At 35.1% G+C, this 19996-nt stretch overlaps 1 protein-coding gene across 1 annotated transcript in view; it reads right to left on the bottom strand.

The window, feature by feature from the left end:
- CSMD3 (CUB and Sushi multiple domains 3) overlaps window positions 1-19996 on the bottom strand; it is a 605915-nt gene that overhangs the window by 248057 nt on the left and 337862 nt on the right. The window contains 3 exon segments of the mRNA XM_032696902.1: window positions 1434-1628; window positions 7007-7333; window positions 8441-8623. Coding sequence (XP_032552793.1) covers window positions 1434-1628; window positions 7007-7333; window positions 8441-8623 — 705 coding nt within the window.

Here is a 19996-nt window from a genome sequence, read left to right as displayed (position 1 = left end):
AGTGTTGGACAGCTCCATGAAGCCTATATGAAAGCAGAGGCATTATAGCCTATACTAATCTTGTCTAGTGAAACTGACCCACCTTATATCTATGAAACAATAATAATTTATCTCAGAAACTAAACTGAATGTGAAGGATATTATAAGCAGTCACATTAAGGTATTGAAATTATGTAAATTTTTTCAGGAAGGCAGTTACATAGTGAAAACAAAAACTAAGTTTTCATTTAAAATAAAAACTCACAAACCATAAATCAGAGATTATATTGTTATTGATTAAATATAATCATTACAAGCAACTGAATTAATTTTTCCCCTTTAGGAGAAGAGATCTTCAGCTATAGGCAATGAAGTAAAAATTATATTTTGGTTTATATGTTGTGATGTATGAAGTATTTCATTTCTATAAAGAAAGAAGATCAGTTGCTAAGGTAATCTTTCCCAGCCTAGGAGTCACTGTTGATGGAAGAAACACAAGCACTGCAACAGAGGGTTAAAACACCTCAAGAAGTTTTAAATAGCATGGCCAAAGATCCAAAAGAGATCAGCATCTTCATTCTAATCTAATATTATATCAACAAATGTCACTGAGCACTCAAATGATTTTAAACTGTTCATCTGTTTGAATCAGGAAGTCAATAGCTGTATATTGAAGAAAACCTATATGAAAGTAGGTGAAAAAAATTTAAAAAAAAATCAAAGCAACAAACCCCCACAAAACCCCCAGACTTCTGCTCAAGAACATTGAGTGACAAGTTGGGAGGAGATTTAAATATCATAGCTGAAGAAAAGGAGTCTTCAATATACTAAAATAAAGTTTGGGGAAAACAGAAGGATTTTCTTATTTTCTTCTCCCCTGATATTTCTTTCTCCTAAGTATTAACTAGGCCAGTCATGATACTGATTGGACTGGAATTCCAAACTGCAGAGATTAATATTATGCTTTTCTAGCACTGAAACTCTTTACTTTAAACATTTTTTCACATGAGACAAATATATTCTTTAAAAAGAAGTGGAAAAAAAAAGGCGGGAGTAATCCTTTCAAGCAAAAAATGTCTTTGGGAAATGATAGTTCCTCCAGCACCACACAGGAGCTATCTGAAAGTATGAAAAGTGTAAAATATTCCCATTCCAGTTCTATTAAGTTTCTTAGATTAGCCTTCATCATTACAGATGTTATATAGCAGTGTTTACATCACTGATGTATGTGCCATTTTTTTCCATGTTTTTCTTCTACCCTTATCACCGTTATAAGAAAAATTCACTCCTGCAGACAGGTTTATAATAAAAACTCATGCCTTACTAGACTCTTTTACTAAGGGCTAGGTTTTACAGGAGCTTTGTGCTACACTTCTGCAGAAATCTGAACTTCATTTGGTGACAAAACACATTGCATCAAGTTCTCCTGAACCAGAAAGAAATATTACACATACCTCCACACTTAGGAATAGGTCCACTCCACATTACTTTTCCATCCATTAGCATACAAGTAATTGTTTCAGTTCCTTGTGTTTTAATAAATCCTTCTTCGCATATGACAGAAATTGAGCTCCCCAGCTGAAAGTTGTCTCCAAAGCGCCGAGCATTGATTGGCACTCCGGGATCTGGGCACTCATTATGTCCAAATGCTTTTTAAGAGAAGAAAAGAAAAAGGGGGCGAGGGGAAGGGGAAATAGTGTGATAACTCTTGCAAATAACAGGACATTTTTAGGATTTTGTTCTGCAAATAAGAACAAAAAAATTATATTAGGAAACAAAGGAAATAATAAGAAATAAAAAATAAAAAATAAAAAAAATAAGAAATAAAAAAAATTAATCAACATCAAAAAACGTACACCGGTACAAAAAATTGCTTAAAATATAGAGTTATACCAGCATGAATCTCATCTTGGACAGCTAGGTGCTGGCAGATTTCAGTGATGGCTAAGTTCTCCTTTCCAACAGTCCATCCTATCTAATGTTACAATGGGCTAGAAGCATCCTTCAGAAAGGCAGGACAAGCATCTATGATATAATAACTTTAGTCATCTTCTGCATATCCAATTCACTGTCACACCATCTGAGCCATACTGACCTCAGTATGCCTAATACTACCATATTTTATTTTGTTTCTTGTACTGAATGCTCATGAACAGTGACAAACGGGGTTTTCTTCGCAAAAGAAAGAAAATTTTAAACTTTAAACATAACATTTTGTTTAAGGTCGAACAAATTCCTAGTATGTACAAAATTTCACATTTATCTGTGGACAAAGTGAAAAATTTTAATTTATGTGTATACATCTAGATACTATAACAAAGCTTGTCCATGTCTTTTACTACAGAACACATCTTAAACTTGGATAAGAAAGATAATATTTAACACTATCATTGAAATATATGTATTGGTTTGCTATTGTATTTTGATGTTTTACTTATGAACACTGTGCATATATCCTATATTCTTCAGAATGATTATTTTTCAGTGAGAACAAATATTACAAACATGATATCCACCTTCATCACATATGATGACTTCAAATTGTATCTTCAGAAATATTCTTACATATGGAGACATCAGAAAGGACTATGGCCTAAAAAGATGATTTTCACTTTTTTTTCCCCTGTAGTTTTACTAATGTGTCTACTAGACAAAACATACCCATGAAATTTTTAAAAAAGTAATATTTCATTAACTTAGCAGAAAGATTTCTCAGATGTTGCATTACAAAGGTATTACAAATCATAGCAACAGACAAGAGAAAGCATTTATTTATTGACATTTTGACTTAGGAAACGCCACAGATATTGGGAATGAAAATCATGCTTTCACTGAATAGTTGTCTACCATTCAAGGATGACATTAAAAATGATGCAATCCCATACTTTTCCATAGGGGTTACAAAAACTTTTCCAATACTTTATGCACAGTCACCACTTTTAGGAAGGGAATTGATTGTCTGTTTCTCTTACTACCTTCAGACAACACAGAGGTAGATTTTCAATATTGTTATCTGTAAATGTAGATAAATTTTTACTCCAGATTTAGTGTATGACACCAGTTTATTAAGCCTGCAAAATCAATTCATTGCTCTATATTTCAGCTCAGGAACTGCTGCTCCTATGGAATTAATTGTACTGTACAGAATGACTTTGAGAGGCAAGATAGTGAAAGATAATCCTTCCCAACAACGGCAGTCACTTTCTTAGCCTGGCTGCAGTTACATTACTTGATGGGCAAAATACAGTCTGCTGATGCTTCTAAAAAGCTTCATGGTGGAGCTGTCCTATTATACAAGCCTTAGGCTGAAAAGAAAAAGAACACATGGGTACATCCTTAATTATATTTATATATTACTCATCAACAATAAATCAAGAAACCATGGTTCCTTATCAAATAGTTTTCCTGACTTGAATAGTCATCAACTACCATGACTGTATAGGTGTACTAAGCAATATCTGGAAAAATGCCAGGAAGCATAGTGATAGATCAGAGTGATGTTGATGTTCTGATATTAACTCTAAAGGATGTTAAAGTATGCATTTTGTATTTAAAAAAAAAAAAAAAAACAGTGCAGGGGAGAAACTTCAGAGATCTCATGAGATTGGAAGGCAGAAATGAAGTTAATCAGAACTCATCTGGTCTAAAATCTGCTTTAAAACATCTTCGGAAATAGCACCAGCAAGGAGTGGTCCAGTGGCATAATTAATTATTTTAGTGGATTGCCCTATGAAGAGTTTCAGCTGGTAAGTCTAGCAATAGCTAGCAAAGGTAACCCTTTCAGAGGAAAATATCAGAGAATAAACCAAAGTTAAGAGAATATCGAATAACAAAGAGATACTTCATACTCAAAATTATTGTGAAATATTATTTAAAGCTATGCAAACAACTGCTAGCTTATTCAGTATATACATGTAAACTCATACTTTTTTTAGTACATTACAGTTTGAAGAATTCTATCTTGAGAAGTACTGAGACTGAAAAAGTCTAGCAGGAAAGAGTGCCAGGAAAAATGGGCTGTAATGAACATACCCTATCACAGCAATGAAACACACTAAAAGCGCTCTTTAAATATAAACTCATCATCTGGGATTGTCAATGTTTTGGTCTACAGAGCTGAAATCACTGAATTAAATAGGCTGATGTCAGAGGCCCATCATTTGACCTTTAGCAGGCTGCTATGCAACTCCTAAGGTTGTAGCTTTTGCTAGATAAAGCACAATTAAATAGTTGTTATGAAAAGAGCAACAAGAAATATCTGCATAACTGAGAGAAACAGCAGCTCTAAACTTATACAAAAATATTTGCCCAGCACCACCTATACCCCAGTCAACGAGAAACAGCTCAAAGCAGTCCACCAGCTAGCCTGAATCAATCTAGAAGAAGCTCTTCACCTCAAAACATCCATCCACATCAGCCCAAAGGGAGGCTGGCATGTGGAATGCCTACTCATGGAGGACCTCATAACTTTCTAGTCTCCTTTGCATCAGCTCCTTTGTCATGGGAATGAAACATCCATTCCCCTCCACATCAATGAAGATATTTACAGCACTAGCCTACATTCTTTTTAAAGAAGTAATCAAGTACTGTTTTTGTGATATACTATTCCTACTCTTGAAGGGGGCAAAAAGAGACTGATAACTTTGAAATATACCAACTGGTGTGTTAGAAGACAATGGATATTTTTAATTAACTTTGAGTTTATAAATGCTAAGACAGAGTGAATTCTATCAGTTCCTTTTTTTTATCATCTCTCTTGCCCTTAAACTCTTTATTATGGAAAGATTACTTCTGTAATTTATCAGACTGCAGCTGTCCTTACTGATGAAAGAGTAGACACTTTTTTTTTGAGATTCTTTTGCTTTTGTTAGTAGATTTTAGCTACAGAGTTTAACAGACACATGAATACCTCTATTCAAGCTTAAATACAATCATGAAAAGAAGCAAAAACTCTTAAATATGTTAAAAGAACATGAAAGAGAAGAAAACATAGAGCAAATATTACAACTTCTGTAAAGAAATATGGATTCAATATCTCATTTTAATTATAAGCGATTGTATATTTCAGTAGTTCTGAATAACCACTGACTTTCCAATAATTAGTTAAATTACTAAGATATTTAGCTACCACTCTAAGTTTAGTTTGCAATGATAACTCGTATGTATAGAAACCAATAAGAAGTCACCACATTTTCTTCATATTTGCACTCGACATTTGTGAGAAATGACCTGAGGATGAAGCAGATAAAATAGAGGGCTGGGAGCTGAAATACGAGACAAAATTGGAAAAAGAATGTTTGCAGAATAATCTCGTGTCAGCTCATCTCTAAGTCTTAATAAATACTTCTCTGAAAGACTGACAACCTAAAATAAAACAAAACAAAAGAGAGAGAAAAATCAAAGACGGACAGTGAAAGATGATGTAAGAAAAGCAGAGATCCATAGGGGAATTTAGTCCTTGAAATATTATGAAAATAATTTTAATTCTTAGCATTCCTTGGAAAAAAAATATGGATTCTGGCTCTCTCAATGACAAACCTCACTTAATCTCATTTCCTCTTTGGTTAAATGGATCCTCTTTGGGGTTTTTTTGGCAGGTTTTTTTGTTTTGTTTTGAGTTTTTTGTTTGGTTGTTTTTTGTCTGTTTTTGTTTTGGGGGGTTGTTTGTTTGTTTGTGGTTTTTGTTTTAATTTTGGGGTTTTTTTGGGTTTTGGGTATTTTTTAAGTAAAACATCTTAAACAATTAATTGTTTTTCCCACATAGACAAGCAGGTAACACATTATTCTGGGGAGGGGAGATGTAGGTACACAGTTCTCCTTCCAATGATGCAGTTGAACATTCTCCTACATCTTAAGTAAGCCTCTGGAATTATATAATAAACTCTTAGACAATAGGGAAAAAGACAGGAATAGTACTGGTTGCTCATGACATCAGACTTTTTGGAATATGAAAATATCCATCATATTTTCCTTATTTTGTCTATCTGTTGGCATGGAAAGCCTCTACCATCAGAAAGAAAAGAAAACAAACAAATACAAATGTGTGAGGTGGATGAGGTGGAGAAACTCTGGAGGATATGCAGATCCCCCCAGCAGACACTCTCTTATCCCTACCATCCTCTACACAGAGCTGTAAGACTGGAACTTCAGGCATTTCCAGTCCTTCCAATTTCCTTCCAACTACCCAAAAGGAACAACTTGGCTGAACTCAATCCTCCTCATTTCACTGCTGCTCCCAGGAAAGTTTCACACTGTATTTTGCAGTTGTTCATGCTGTGGCTTTACAAATTGCTTCACCACATCTACCCTGGGTTTTGGTGTGAGATAAATGCCAAATAACTTGATAGAAACACAACATAGGCAACTCTTCATATGTCCTTCAGAAGAAATGTAACAGTTCTGCCAGGAAAAACTAAGGTGGATAAGTGCTAATAGTATTTAGTACTGGAGAAGATATTTAATATAACCTTCAATTATTATTATGCTGTCAGTAAATGTATGTAAGGAAGGTAAAACAGAGAAAAAGAAAACAAATTTATTGTGGTTTAACTTAGATAAGAGCTCCTATGGCTGCTCACTTTAACTGCATTGACTAGGAGCTACCACACACTGCAACCATTAGCTCCAGGATAATATATACATTCACAGCTAAACTAACATATGAGTTCTAAAGAATAACTGTTTTGTACATGTAATGATGGCAATTAATAGTATGTAGCACAAATTGCACTATCAGCAAGTTCAGTAAAGTCCTGTTGCACAATTTGAAACTTGCCCGGTTTGACAGTCATCAATGATCTCTAAAGCCATAAATGAGAAATATGCACATATTTATCTCTAAAGCCACAAATGAGAAATATACACATACTTTCAGCCCTAGCACAGAATTTATACAATAATCCAAATGCCTAATTTAGCATTTTTCTGAAGGTGTATTACCACAGTGTCATGTTTACATACTTATGCCTATCTCCTAAACTGTATGTTGAAAAAGATGCATACACAATAAAAAAATACTATTACTCACTGTTATAAGTGATGTTAAATCCACGTCCTGACATTGAATGGTCAGCTTGAAATTCCAGACGCAAAATATGGCCATTACTGGTAAGATGGGAAGGAACTTCAGCACCAGTAAATGTTCCTATTATGGGGGAATCTGGAGAGTCACCATCTTTAACTGCAAGGAAGTCAAACTGAGATTCCAAGTCAAAGTCATTAAAGGAGAGATGGATTCGGCTCCCAGGGTCTGAAATTATTGTCCAGATACAGTTTAAATTATTTCCATATCCCTCTGGATAATCAGGTGAAAGAACTGTTCCCATCGGTGCAGTAAAATTGGAAAGGCAAGGAACTGCCAAAAAGAGAGAGAGGTTAGACAACAGAATAACACATTCCAATAAGGATTTATTTTAGTGCTAAATTTTTGTAAGAGATCTTAAAACTTGCTGATTACCTCAACTGAATAATTCATTATTTGTAATGATCTGTGAATCTAAAAGAAAGGTGGTTTATTTTTTTTAATCTTCGTATTCCCTTCCTCTCAATAAAACTACCTCTCAAGTAGAGTCCCCAAGAAATAAAGAACATCCTTGTTGCATTGGAAATCCACGGCAGTCCTTACAATTTAGCCATGATAACAATCACTTGGCACCACTTATTTTCTCTTGTAGGAAAGTATTTAGATGAGCAGATCTCCCACTGAGCACATTAAAGGGGCAGAAAGTCAACAGTACTCTTATCATTTGTTGTTCACACAGTGGCACCAGAAATTAACAAGCCTCAAAGAGACAACAGAGATGTTTTGTTGTTATCAGGATAATGTTTTATATTAAATCAATTCAGTTAAGCCATACTAAATTGAGTTGCAGAGATGAAAGCAGCTGATTGCACTCTGAGTATATTTGATCCATACTATTTTAGTGGAAAATTTAAGACAGATGCTGCCACAAACATGTATCACAACATTGGTTTTACTTATGCTGTATAATGCAACTGGAAGAGAGCTATAAATGTCTATGATAATGTAAGTGCTAAAAGGTATTCATATATAATACATGGAAAAAATGTAAATAATTTAAAACCTTGATTTCAATTCAGCAATTTCTAATGTAAGGTAATATATTAACATATAAGACTAGCTATAAAAAGTGTATCATACATACAAAATCTACAGAATCCTACCAAAAAAAGCCAATAATAAAACACTGTATCAAATCACATAAAGAGAAATGCTTTAATAGTTGCTATAAGAGAAAAAATATTTTAGCAGTTCTAGAACCTGTCTTGGGCATAATCATTAAGCAAACCCACTACTGAACAAAAGTAAATTAATCCAGCTAGCAGAATTAATTGTATTATGCTAACTCTGAAATCAACCACACAAATTATTACCTATAAGTAAAAACTTATCATAATGTTATGTCTTAAAAATAATAATAAGAAAATATTTGGTACATACAAATACAGATTGGTATGTTTGCAGACCACTGGTTGTTTTCTTGGCAAATGATAGATTTCTCTCCAATTAATTCAAATCCAAACTGACACTCAAATCTTAAAACATCACGATTAGAAAATCCATCCCCTTCTCTGATACCATACAATGGTGTTCCAGGATCCCCACAGCTTTCCTTTTCAATTTCTGTTGAAATAAATAAGAAATTTATTTATAGAATAAAAAAACCTTCTTCCAGGTATATGCTGCATCTAGAAAACTTCAAGCAAATTAAAATCTTCTACATAAGAACAGTTGCCAAAATGCACCACTGAGTCTGATCCTATACTCAAGCTTCTTAAGGAGGAAATTTCGTGTAAGGAATCCCATCAGGGGGAATGAGTGAGTGGTTGTGTAGTGCTTAGTTGCTGGTTAGGGTTAAACCATTACAAGACTAGCGCCTTAGAAAAATCAGAACTGTTTATGTTTATAGACTACTTGAAATTTAATTTTATTTTGTAAAATTTTAGACAATAATAACATTAAGTAAAATATCACCAGTAGTACATGAGCTCTTAAAAGTAGAAATAGAGACCTGTCCACATTTCAATACAGGTCAGATTGACGAACCAATGGTAAAGAAAGGGAGTAGTGACAGAAAAGAATTGCCCAGAGTCAAAAAGAGGCTAGACATAAATAAGTAGGTATATAAACAAATTTATATACACGCACATTATGTAAACACATGCAAAAAACAGCTCTACTCAAATAACATTTTACCTCATAGTCTTAACTGCAAGGAATCTGAATGATTCTGTCCTATTTGTACAACTGTTAGAGCTATTATATTCTCTCAAATTGTATCCTGTTCTGAACTTTCAGTGATAGAGGCATGGAGAGATCTTCTAAAAGCATTTCCACTCATGCCTTTCAAAAGTTCACAGGGCAATTCAAGCCATAATTATAGGTATGAGTTGGAAGAGACCTTAAATATCCTCTAGTTCCAACTCTCCTGCCGTAGCCAGAGACACTTCCATTGGATGGGGTTACTAAAAGTCCTGTCCAATATAACCTTGATTACTTTGAATTATGGGGCATCCACAACTTCTCTGGGACACCTGTTCATAATGAAAAATGTCTTACTTATATTCAATCAAAGTCTATCCTCTTTCAGTTTAAACACATTAGCTCTCATCCTAGCAGCGCACTCAGTGATAAAGAGTCCCTCCCCATCTTTCCTGTAAGCCCTCTTAGGTGCCGGAAGGCTGCTATAAGATCTCCACAAAGTCTTCTCTAAGCTAAATGACCCCAGTTCTCTTAACACATCTTCATAGGATAGGTGCTCCAACCCTTTGATCATCTTCATGGTTCTCCTCTGGACCCACTCTATTGGGGTCATGTTTTTCTTATGCCAGGAGCCCCAGAGCTGGAAGCAGTACTTCAAGTGGGGTGTCCCAAAAATGGAGTAGAGGGGGAGAATCACTTCCCTTGACCTGCTGGTCATGCTTCTTTTGATGCAGCCTAATGTGCAATTAAGTTCCTGCTCTGCAAGAGCACATGGGAAGGTCATATCAATTTTTCATCCACCAATATCCTCAAATCATTATCTGCATGTCTGCTCACAATGCACTCTTCACCCAGTCTATAGCCATATTTGGGACTGCCCTGATCCAGATGCAGGAACTTGCACTTGGTGTTGTTGAACCTCATGAAGTTCACACAGGCCCACCTCTCAAGCCTGTCCAGGTCTATCTGGATGGCATCCCTTCCCTTCAGTGTGTTGACCACACCAAACAGCTTGGAGTCATGAGAAAACTTGTAGAGGGTGCACTCAATCCCACTGTCCATGTCACTGAAACACATCACACTGCGCCCAGTATGGACCCCTGAGGGACACCACTCATCACTGGTCTTCACCCAGATATTGTACTGCTGACTGCAACTTTGAGGGTCATCATCCAGCCAGTTCCTTATTCACTTGTAGCATATTTGTCAAATCCATGCCTCTCAATTTTAGAAATAAGGATGTTGTATGTGACAGTACCAAATGCTTTGCACATGCCCAGGTAGGTCATGCCAGGTCATGCAATTCCTTTATTCACCAACACTGTAGTGCCAATGTAGAAGACTGAGTTTGTCAGGCACGATTTGCCTGTACTGAAGCCATTCTGGCCGTCACCAATCACCTCCTTATTTTCCATGTTTCCAGAAGGACCTGCTTCGTGATCCTGCCAGGCACAGAAGTGCGACTGACTGGTCTGTAGTTGCCTGGGTCTTCCTTTTTAAGTTTTTAAAAATGGGGGTTCTGTTTTCCGTTTCCTCTCAGTGGGAACTTCAACAGACTGCCACAACTTTTCAAAGACAGTGGCTAGTGGCCTAATTTCATTTGTCAGTTCCCTCAGGACACTCAGATGCATCTCATCAGGCCCCATCAACTTATATGCCTTCAGGTTTCTTAGATGGTCTTTAACCTGGGTGGTCTTCTGTGGTGGGAGACATTTCATTCTCCCAGTCCATGCCTCCATTCTGTGAGGTGAGTGGTGTGGCTAGAGCACTTGCTAGTGAAGTACAAGGCAGAAAGATTTCTGAGTACCTCAACCTTCTCCTTGTTTGTTGTAGCCAGGTCCCCTGTTTCACTCATTATTGCAGGTACAGTTTCTTCCATCTTCCTTTGTTCTCCTGTGTATCTGAAGAAACTCTCTTTGTTATTTTTCATTCCCTAGTCAGGCTCAGCTCCAGCTGTGCCTTGGATTTCTTGATCCTCTCCCTGAGATGGGACCTCAGGAGGTGCCCAGGCTCCTGCTCAAGGCAGGCCCAGCTTTGAGCTAAGACCAGGTACTCAGGAATTTATCCACTTGGGTCCAGAAAACCTCCCAGGATGAAGAATGTTCTAGTAAGGTAGGCAACATCTACTGCTGTTCCCCTGTCCAGTGACCAAGTAACCTATAACAGAGCAATCAGTTTACTAATTTAATTAATGAATTAGGCATTCACGATCACTTTCTTCACATGCCAGAAAAGGGCATCCAAGAAGACTTGATCCATGATTTCCCCAAGAACTGAATAAAGGTCAGCCTGCATTTGCATAGGTCAGGCTTTCGTTAAAGGTCATAAAACTTTTTTCCAGTCTTTGTGTATCTCTCATAACCTTGACAAACCACCAAAGATAGGAAAATGCCCTTGGAAGGAGATTCACAGTTCTTTTAGCACCCTTGGGTGCAGTCTGTTATGTATTAGAAACTTGTAAAGAAAATATTGTGCTCAAGATAATAAACCTAGGAATGCACTCATCATCCACAAATAGAGAAAATATGGTACATAAGTAACAGAAATTCAGAACAAAATGGTTTTTTCCTTGTCTAGTCCAACTATCACAAACTTCTTTCATGAGAGATGATAACTATAAAAAAGACAGAAATCTTAAAAATAAAATTAACTTATCGCATGTAATAATAGCAACAAATATCCCAATACCATAGTTTGAAAATTTCCCTTTAAAGGTCTTGCTACTACTTTTTTTACATTTCCATATATTTTGACTATGAGAAAAAACCAAACAAATAGCATTTTGATTTCAACTCAATTTTTCTGGAGTAATATTTTCAGCAGCATGCACTTGATTTCTCAAAGCTTTCAGCTATTAAGGCTCTAAAAACAATTAAAATGTGACAAAAAGCAAATTAAGAACATTCCATTTTAAAAAGAAAATGAAAAAGTGTTGAAGATTTTTTAAAAAAAGACTTCATAGAGTTTTGAAAGGCTTTATTTTTCTGTTTGGTTAAAGAAAAATCAAGAACAACAAAACAAAACCAGTCAATAATAAGCACAAAACCCATTAACTTTTCTTATTGCTTTATTTGTATTTTTTAAAACAGTTCTAGGAGAAGATTGATATAATTCATAATTTTTAAAAAATAAAACCAGGTTCAAACTCTCCTGAGATCACCTCCAACAAAAGTTACAGCTGTCCTGAAGAAACAACGTAAAATATCCCAAAGAACACATGAACTCACTCCTCCTATCTTCAGTGTTGGTGAGACTGTTAATGTCAAACCTACAGAACTACTCAGTTTTTAACTGCCAAAGAAATACAAAGTTTTCCTAGGCTGTCCTTGTGGACTAATACTATTCTAAGTGTCTAAGTCACTTCATATTTTATTTAGGAAAACAAATGCATTCTATAAACTAGTTCTCCAACAAGTGATTACATTAAGTATCTTAATATAGTTTTTTCAAACAGTACATGCTAGACAGTAAATTTATTTATACCTACTTAACTTTAGTCTCCTTTGGGGCTACTAATCTGATGTAGTTGGGCAAATGGTTCTCTTTAATTATTATTTCATCCCAAACAACAAAAGTTTCCATGTGTTTTGTCAAATTTGAAAATATATATATATGAGCAGAGCTATCCCTGTTAGGACCTAAAGGAACAGTTTCTGCATTCAAAAATTGTTAGGTAGACTATAGTCATTTACAGGAGCTACTTGGAAAAAAAAATTCCTTTATCCTATGTGATTGCTGTATTTGAAGGATTACATCCATAGCCTTATACTGAATTTGCTTTCATAAATGAAATTAAGTTGGACAAAATGCTATATGAACAACAGGATGAAATAAAATAAAGTGTCTCTAAACCTCATTTGTATCCATTTACGTTTATAGCAAATATTGCCTCAGTATTTTAAATTTGTCCTGCTCGCATTGCTTGCAACATTCTTATATACTTCTCTGTAAATTTTGTATTAGCATCAGTTCATCTCTGAATTTGAAACACAATATTTTTGTCATTACTTAGCTCTCCTCAGGAGCAGAAATGATAGGGTTTGCTTTTTTTTTTGTTTGGGGTTTTGTTGTTGTTGTTTGTGTTGTTTGTTTTGTTTTTGTTTTTTTTTAATTGAAGTGCAAATAGCTTTTGGATTTGTTTAGAGAACAACAAAAACTTCTTTTAAAACAGGAAACAAACATTCTGCTTTCTGGGCTTTTGTCAGATAATCACATTTTAAATAACAAAATCTAATTCATATTCGTTTGAATTCACTAAGGGGGAAATTATATTCACGTTTTTTACTACTAGCTCTACCACTTGTGTTTCAGCTTCCCTGCAACGCATACTTGTTTCAAAAACTCCTAAGAAGTTAGGTTCAGAGCCTGACAGAGCCTCTCTTCTTGATAAACTCATTCTAGTCCCTCATTGTAAATAATTAATTTATGATAAATAGAAATAATTTACAGTTGTTTTAAGATTAGCAGAAAAAAACAGTAAATTTTCAGACAGTGCAATTATTATGCCATAATGCAAACTTAGAAAAATCCCACAACTATAAAATTGGAAATCTCAGTGTGTGGCACCAAACAGTGAAGAGAAATGGCATTTGGACCACTTTTCTGGAACATAACTTCAATTCCTATCAAAAACTGTGTGTAAGAGTCCACTGCTTAATGTTTTAGTTGGACTAAAATGTCACTAATTACAATACCTTCTTTCATATCATGCACATGTAAAAACAAAGTTGCACTTCACAGCAGAAATTATTATAGAGTATATTTTAGTGGAAACACTATTTCTACAGGATATGGCATGGTATAAGCATTTGGAATAAGTGTGTTATATAATAGATACCTTGAAAAGTCAAAAGTAAATTTACTGGTTAAGCACATTTTTGTATTTTATATTTTGGTTACTTTGTAGTCTTACATATTGATTTTTGTTCTCTTTTATGATTTAGTCTGCTTTTTGAGATTTGCACTTCATGTTGCCTACATTAAGAGATGGTTAGGATGGATATTTGTTTTCCTGTGGTCACTACCACTTGCTAATAAATCTGTGATACAAAAGATGAACATAGCTATTTATGCCTAACGAAAAAAAACCCAACATGCTAATGTTATTTCTATTAAATAGTGCCTTTTTATTTTGTAGTCTTATAAAAGGAAAAAAAGAACATCTAACCAAAAATAAAATTTGGTAAATGTGTTAAAAATTAATCAGGCATGTTCTTTTGTGGTTTAAGGCTTTTGAGACAGAAAAAAAATCCATTTTTGTTTTCAGATTTTTTTTCATGAAGAAGGACATTAACAATAAAAGAAGGCATGATTTCTGGTGATATGAGAGATCTATAATTTTTTAAAGACTAACTCCTGGTCGTACTCACTGATGATTTTAGATACTCACTTCGGAAACTCAGCGTACAAGTTTGTAGTTTGTGGCTGCACAACACTAAATTCAGTTAATAAATGCCAAAGTATTCTCCAACAAGAAATGTCTAGAAAACATATCAAATTGAGGGAGAATATAAAATAATAATATAAAGAAAAATAAAGTAACCATCTCATTTTGTTTTAAATTATCCTTATGTTATTTTTGTATATTGCTCTGAAAGATTTCACATATTTCTAACCAGTGATGTACTGAAGGGAGAGCCCAAGGCTACAGTAGCCACCAGTATAGGATAGCAAGATAGGAATGCTCTTTTTCTCTTACCCTCTGTGTTTGTGAAGGACAGGCCCATTTTGGAGGTGACTAAATGGGGCTTTGGGGAAAAGAAATGCACAAATGTACTTTGACAGAATCACACTGGAATTACAGCTTGCAGAGGTAACTTGTCTATCTTTTCCCTTCTGTAACTCAAGTGAAAATAAAAGGTCAGAATGTGATTCTTACAAGGAAAACAATTTTGAAAGAAAAGTGATCACTGGTGCACAGTGGAAAAGTATGATACTGAAGACTTGTTACCAGTTCAGCAGAGATTCAACATCTACAGTCCTTCAGAGAAACATCAGGCAAAGACCAATCACTGTTTACTTTAGCAACATTTTAGAACAATGCCAATTATTTGTTTTATTGAACATATCAATGGATATATGAAATACAACTAGATTTGTTTAGTCATTAGTAAAATTGAATTTGAATTCATTATATATTATTTTTTAAAACTAAGAATACAGGATTAACTAAATACTAGAATGTGAAAAGAAACAGTGTTTAAGTGTATGATTCAGAAAGGATAAAGCTGGCTGTTTAATATTTGAATTTGTTATGTCAAAGTTACAGACATTCAGCATCATATATTGACACACTGACATTTTGCAAGATAATGTGGAAAAATATATATAATCCCAGTTTGAAACACTAGGGTATGTACAATTTATACACACATTACTGAATACATATATTTAACTTAGTTGTGAAATCGCCAGTGTACCCAATGCAGGATTTGCTTATTCAAAAAGTTAGGAAAATATGCCATTATATATTTCACAGAATGGGTAAGGCTGGAAGGGATCACAGTGGGTTATCTGGTCCAACCTCTATGCTCAAGCAGGGTCATCCCAGAGCACACCGCACAGAATTGCATCCAGACAGTTCTTGAATATCTCCAGTTAGGGAAACAATGTGTATAACTTGCTTGCAAAGGCTAAGGAACCACTGGTAGTATAATCATCTGGATTGGTTTTGTGTGGCAAGGGTTTGATAGTGGAGAGGCTACAGGGTGGATTCTGTGAGAAGCTGAAGGAAGGTTCCTGCATGTCTGACAGAGTCAATGCCAGCTGCCTCCAAGACAGACCCACTGCTGGCCAAGGATGAGCCCATCAGCCATAGTGGTAGCACTTCTGTGATAATGTATTGAAGAACAGGGAGAAAAAAGCTCAACAAACTGGAGCTGGAGAGAGAAGTGAGAATATGTGAGAGAAAATGGTCTGCCTCACCAAGGTCTGTGAAAAAGGAGGGGAAGAATGTTCTTCAGACACCACAGCAGGGATTCATACCCTCAATACCCTGCGGTCTGTGGAGGAGATCATGGTGAGGCAGCTGTGCCTGTGCTGCCATGGAGGATCCATGGAGGTCCACACCAGAGCAAAGATCCACCTGCAGCCCCTGGAGGCCTGAAGGAGGCTGTGATCCTGTGGGAAGACCACTCTTTGTCTGGTAGTAAACTATTTTCCACAAGACAAGTCTGTTTTGTCCTCGACGGTAACTGTAAGCTGCCCTTGTCTTGACTCATAAGGTTTTTTTGCTGTATTTAATCTCTGCTGTTCTGCAGAGGCATGGAATGAGAGAGCCACTTTGGTGGGCACCTGACATCCAGCCAGGGTCAACCCACCACATCATCTCCTCTATCTTGAAAATTAGAACTTAAATCATAAGGCGAAAACACACTGAAAGTGGAGGAAGTAGGAAAATAGTTAATAATTTATAAATCAAGAACATATATCTTTCTCTGTATTAATCAGGATGATCAGTAATGAAAACAATTGGAAAATTATGCCATATGTCTTCATAGTATGTATAGTCAAGAAACATGATCTTAAAGATACATAGCAGACTAACAGTTTTGGACCAATTTCAGCAATCTTAGGCTATCATTACCAATTTACATGGGAATAGATTGGAGATTTGTTACATTTATTTGCAATAGGGTTTAGGTATTGCTATTATCAGTAAACAAAACAGAAATTTGAATCACCTAATAGATAAAACCTTCTCCTAAATACTACAATGTTTATATATATCTTCAAATAAATGAGACAGTTTTGTTTCTTGCCTTACTGTTAAAGTATGAGTATTTCTACAAAGGATGGAAGTTCTTTTCCAAAAGAATCAAGTGTCTAGTGCCACATGATTTTCAGTTATATTTTAAGGTTATCGATACCTTTATTTCATTCTAAAGATCAGATTTTTATCTCTAGGTTCCATGTCTTGGAGAGTCCAAATATATATTGAAAAAAATTTTCACTCTTTCTACTATTTTTACCCAGAACAACTAGTGTGATTTTTTTTTAGCCTCAATTCTGACTACAATAGGTTTTATATTTATTTTTGTTTCTTTTTTCCCCCCCTTGTGTGCCTAAAATACAGGAAAGGAAAATCTCCTCTAAGATATGGTGTGGCTATTTTTCTAGCAATTAGGAAGTGTGAGGATAGGGAATGAATCTTGCCCTGATTTCAAAGAGAAATACGATGGAACAATGCTTGTAGCAAACCTACGACAACTTGCACTCCTCATGACCTCCAGTTGCTCCTCACTGCTCCAGACGAGACACCCATTACAGTGTTTTGTAGCACCTTTCCATTACAGAAGAAACAGGTACATAAAGGGACAAAAGGAGAGGAGAAGGAGGATTTATGGATACAGTCTTATCCCTTTATGAATTCACTAGGTGTTTAGTCTATAATGTGTTATACAGAACAGCCATTCAAGGGTATAGTGAAACTCTATGGCGAGAAAAAAAACATCTATAAAAGATGTTCTTTCCCTACCATGTGGGTGGTGATAACCTTCTGTACCCTTGCTGAACTGTGCCAATTGTCAGGGTACTTCTTATTTCCTGATCATATAAATTGATGAGCCAGAATGTGAACATTTCACAAAGGAAAAAAAGGTAATTAATTGAGGGAGGATAACTGGTCTAAGGTTACTTATAGGAAAGTCAGATGAGGTTCCTCTGAGAATGATGTGGGAAAACAATAGCAGACACCATTAAAAGTAATATTTTATGTATAGCACAGGCTCACAACATTCCTAATATAAAGAAAAACCAGTTACACCATTCTCCATGATAATAGATTTTTCAGAGGGACAGCAACAATATCAGCATGATTTTTATTGCATTTTTCATCTAAAGTTTTCTACTATCAGCATAAAATATTTCCTAATTATGTTCTGTTATATATTTTTAGGTACTTACAGACTTTATGGGTATGCATACTTCCTTCTCTTTCTATTCAGGACCATGTTCTGTATCTTCAAGTTGAGTTATTTACTACTCAGCCAGCAATAAGCTGGCCCAGCTAATGAATGAGCCCTCTGGGGCTTTACGTAATAACTGCACCTCCAATAAAACAAGTTACTCTCTTAATTTACGTTTAGAAAATAAACTGGTATGTAGAACTCTATGCACACAAACAATTTAAAAACACCATGGGACTTCTCATTCATACAAAAGTTCACAAACATGCGGTATTTCCCAAATTTCTGTCAAAATATTGCTAAATCCCACTATTTTATTAATTCCAGATTTACTTGCAAAAACAGCTGGTATTTTACCACTTGATGAAATTTCACTTAAAGTTGCCTCAAGAGATTTCTGTTCCCTGCATAATTTTATTGCCCCAAACCTTATTAGTATGGTTTTCCTCCTTCAGCCTTATTGCAGTAATGCTTGCTTTGTCTCAGTATAATTTTGATGTGACGATGCATGTCAGGAGAGACATTTTATGTTCCCATTATGTTCTTCTGAAACTGCAGTGTGTACATACATCTTTACATTCCTGTTTGCCTATTCTTTGCTTCCCAACCATTACAGCTTTTAATCTACAACGCCTTTCCTCTTTAGCTAATTTCCCTCTATCAGTAATCTAGAGAAGAGGTTGGAAGGAGGCATGTTATATTTGCTTTTATTAACACAGCTGTTTCAGCCTGGAGGAACTGCATTTGGGTGTAGTTAACTAATTTGGGATGGCTTTTGCTTAATGTACCTGACTTAAGCTGACTAAAGGTGGATCACTGAATAATTTGAAGAAATTTTCGCGTAACTATTTTATTTTAAAGGTTAAAATATAATTTGACATTTTTGAGTCCTATATAACATAGTTAAACCTTGAAAACTAAAGTATTTTTGTTAAAGAGAGAAAATATCTATGAATTTTAGCAGCTCTCCCTTAATATAATTTTTAATAGCAGACAACTACCTTGTTAGCTTTCTTTACGGAACTAGAGATACTAGATACCAGCAAGAAAGAATAGATGGAAAAAAAATACCAAGGAATCATGTCTAAATTTGCATGCTTTACATGAACAGTTTCAATGCAAATACACAGAATATCCCTTAAACCAGCAGTTACTGCTTGACCTGTCAAAAGGAAATAACAATGTGAATGTGTAGTCACCACATGCAGAAATGTCTGTAATAATTTTCAAGGTGGCATTAAGCCTAAAATCCATTTAACAGCAGTTACATAAATTCTATAATTACTGTGCCTGAATACTCTTTATTTAAGTGGATGGAGCTTTTCTCATTTTAAAATGAGAATGTTTTTCTTCAATACACTAAATCATTTGATTTCAATGAGAAAAGTATAAGCATGTTGTTAATCATCATAAAGAAATTGAACCTGCAGAGAATGTGGTCCTTTGATGTTTACAATATATTTTACATTACGATAAAAACATGCAATACACTATTTTAATAATGTGAGTAGTAACAGGAACCCCATTTGTGTAATTGATGATTTAACTTTCACTCATCTTTAGACAATCTTCAGGAAAATAGAATGTTTCAATAGATTAAATAGTTTCATCTCCATCTGCCAGTATGCTTTTGAAGATCATATAAATAGAAATGAACTAATTCAAGGGATTTTTTTCTGGCACTATGGGAGTCAGAGTCGTACAGAGAATTTTGACTCTTTTGTTATGAATAGTGCTTTCTTTTTCTTCTTTAATGGTAAATACGTGTAGATAGAAGCTCAAAGCCAAGGTTGTTGAAGCTATCATCAAGAATGTATCACTCGACACACACTGAGTTTTTCTGTGACAACTGTGAATCTATTTGCAGCTAGTACATTATCTCTAGAAC

Source organism: Chiroxiphia lanceolata, chromosome 1, assembly GCF_009829145.1.
Source record: "Chiroxiphia lanceolata isolate bChiLan1 chromosome 1, bChiLan1.pri, whole genome shotgun sequence".
Classification (NCBI taxonomy): domain Eukaryota; kingdom Metazoa; phylum Chordata; class Aves; order Passeriformes; family Pipridae; genus Chiroxiphia; species Chiroxiphia lanceolata.
The sequence above is the reverse complement of the archived record's forward strand: the minus strand, read 5'-3'. Positions and strand labels throughout refer to the sequence as shown.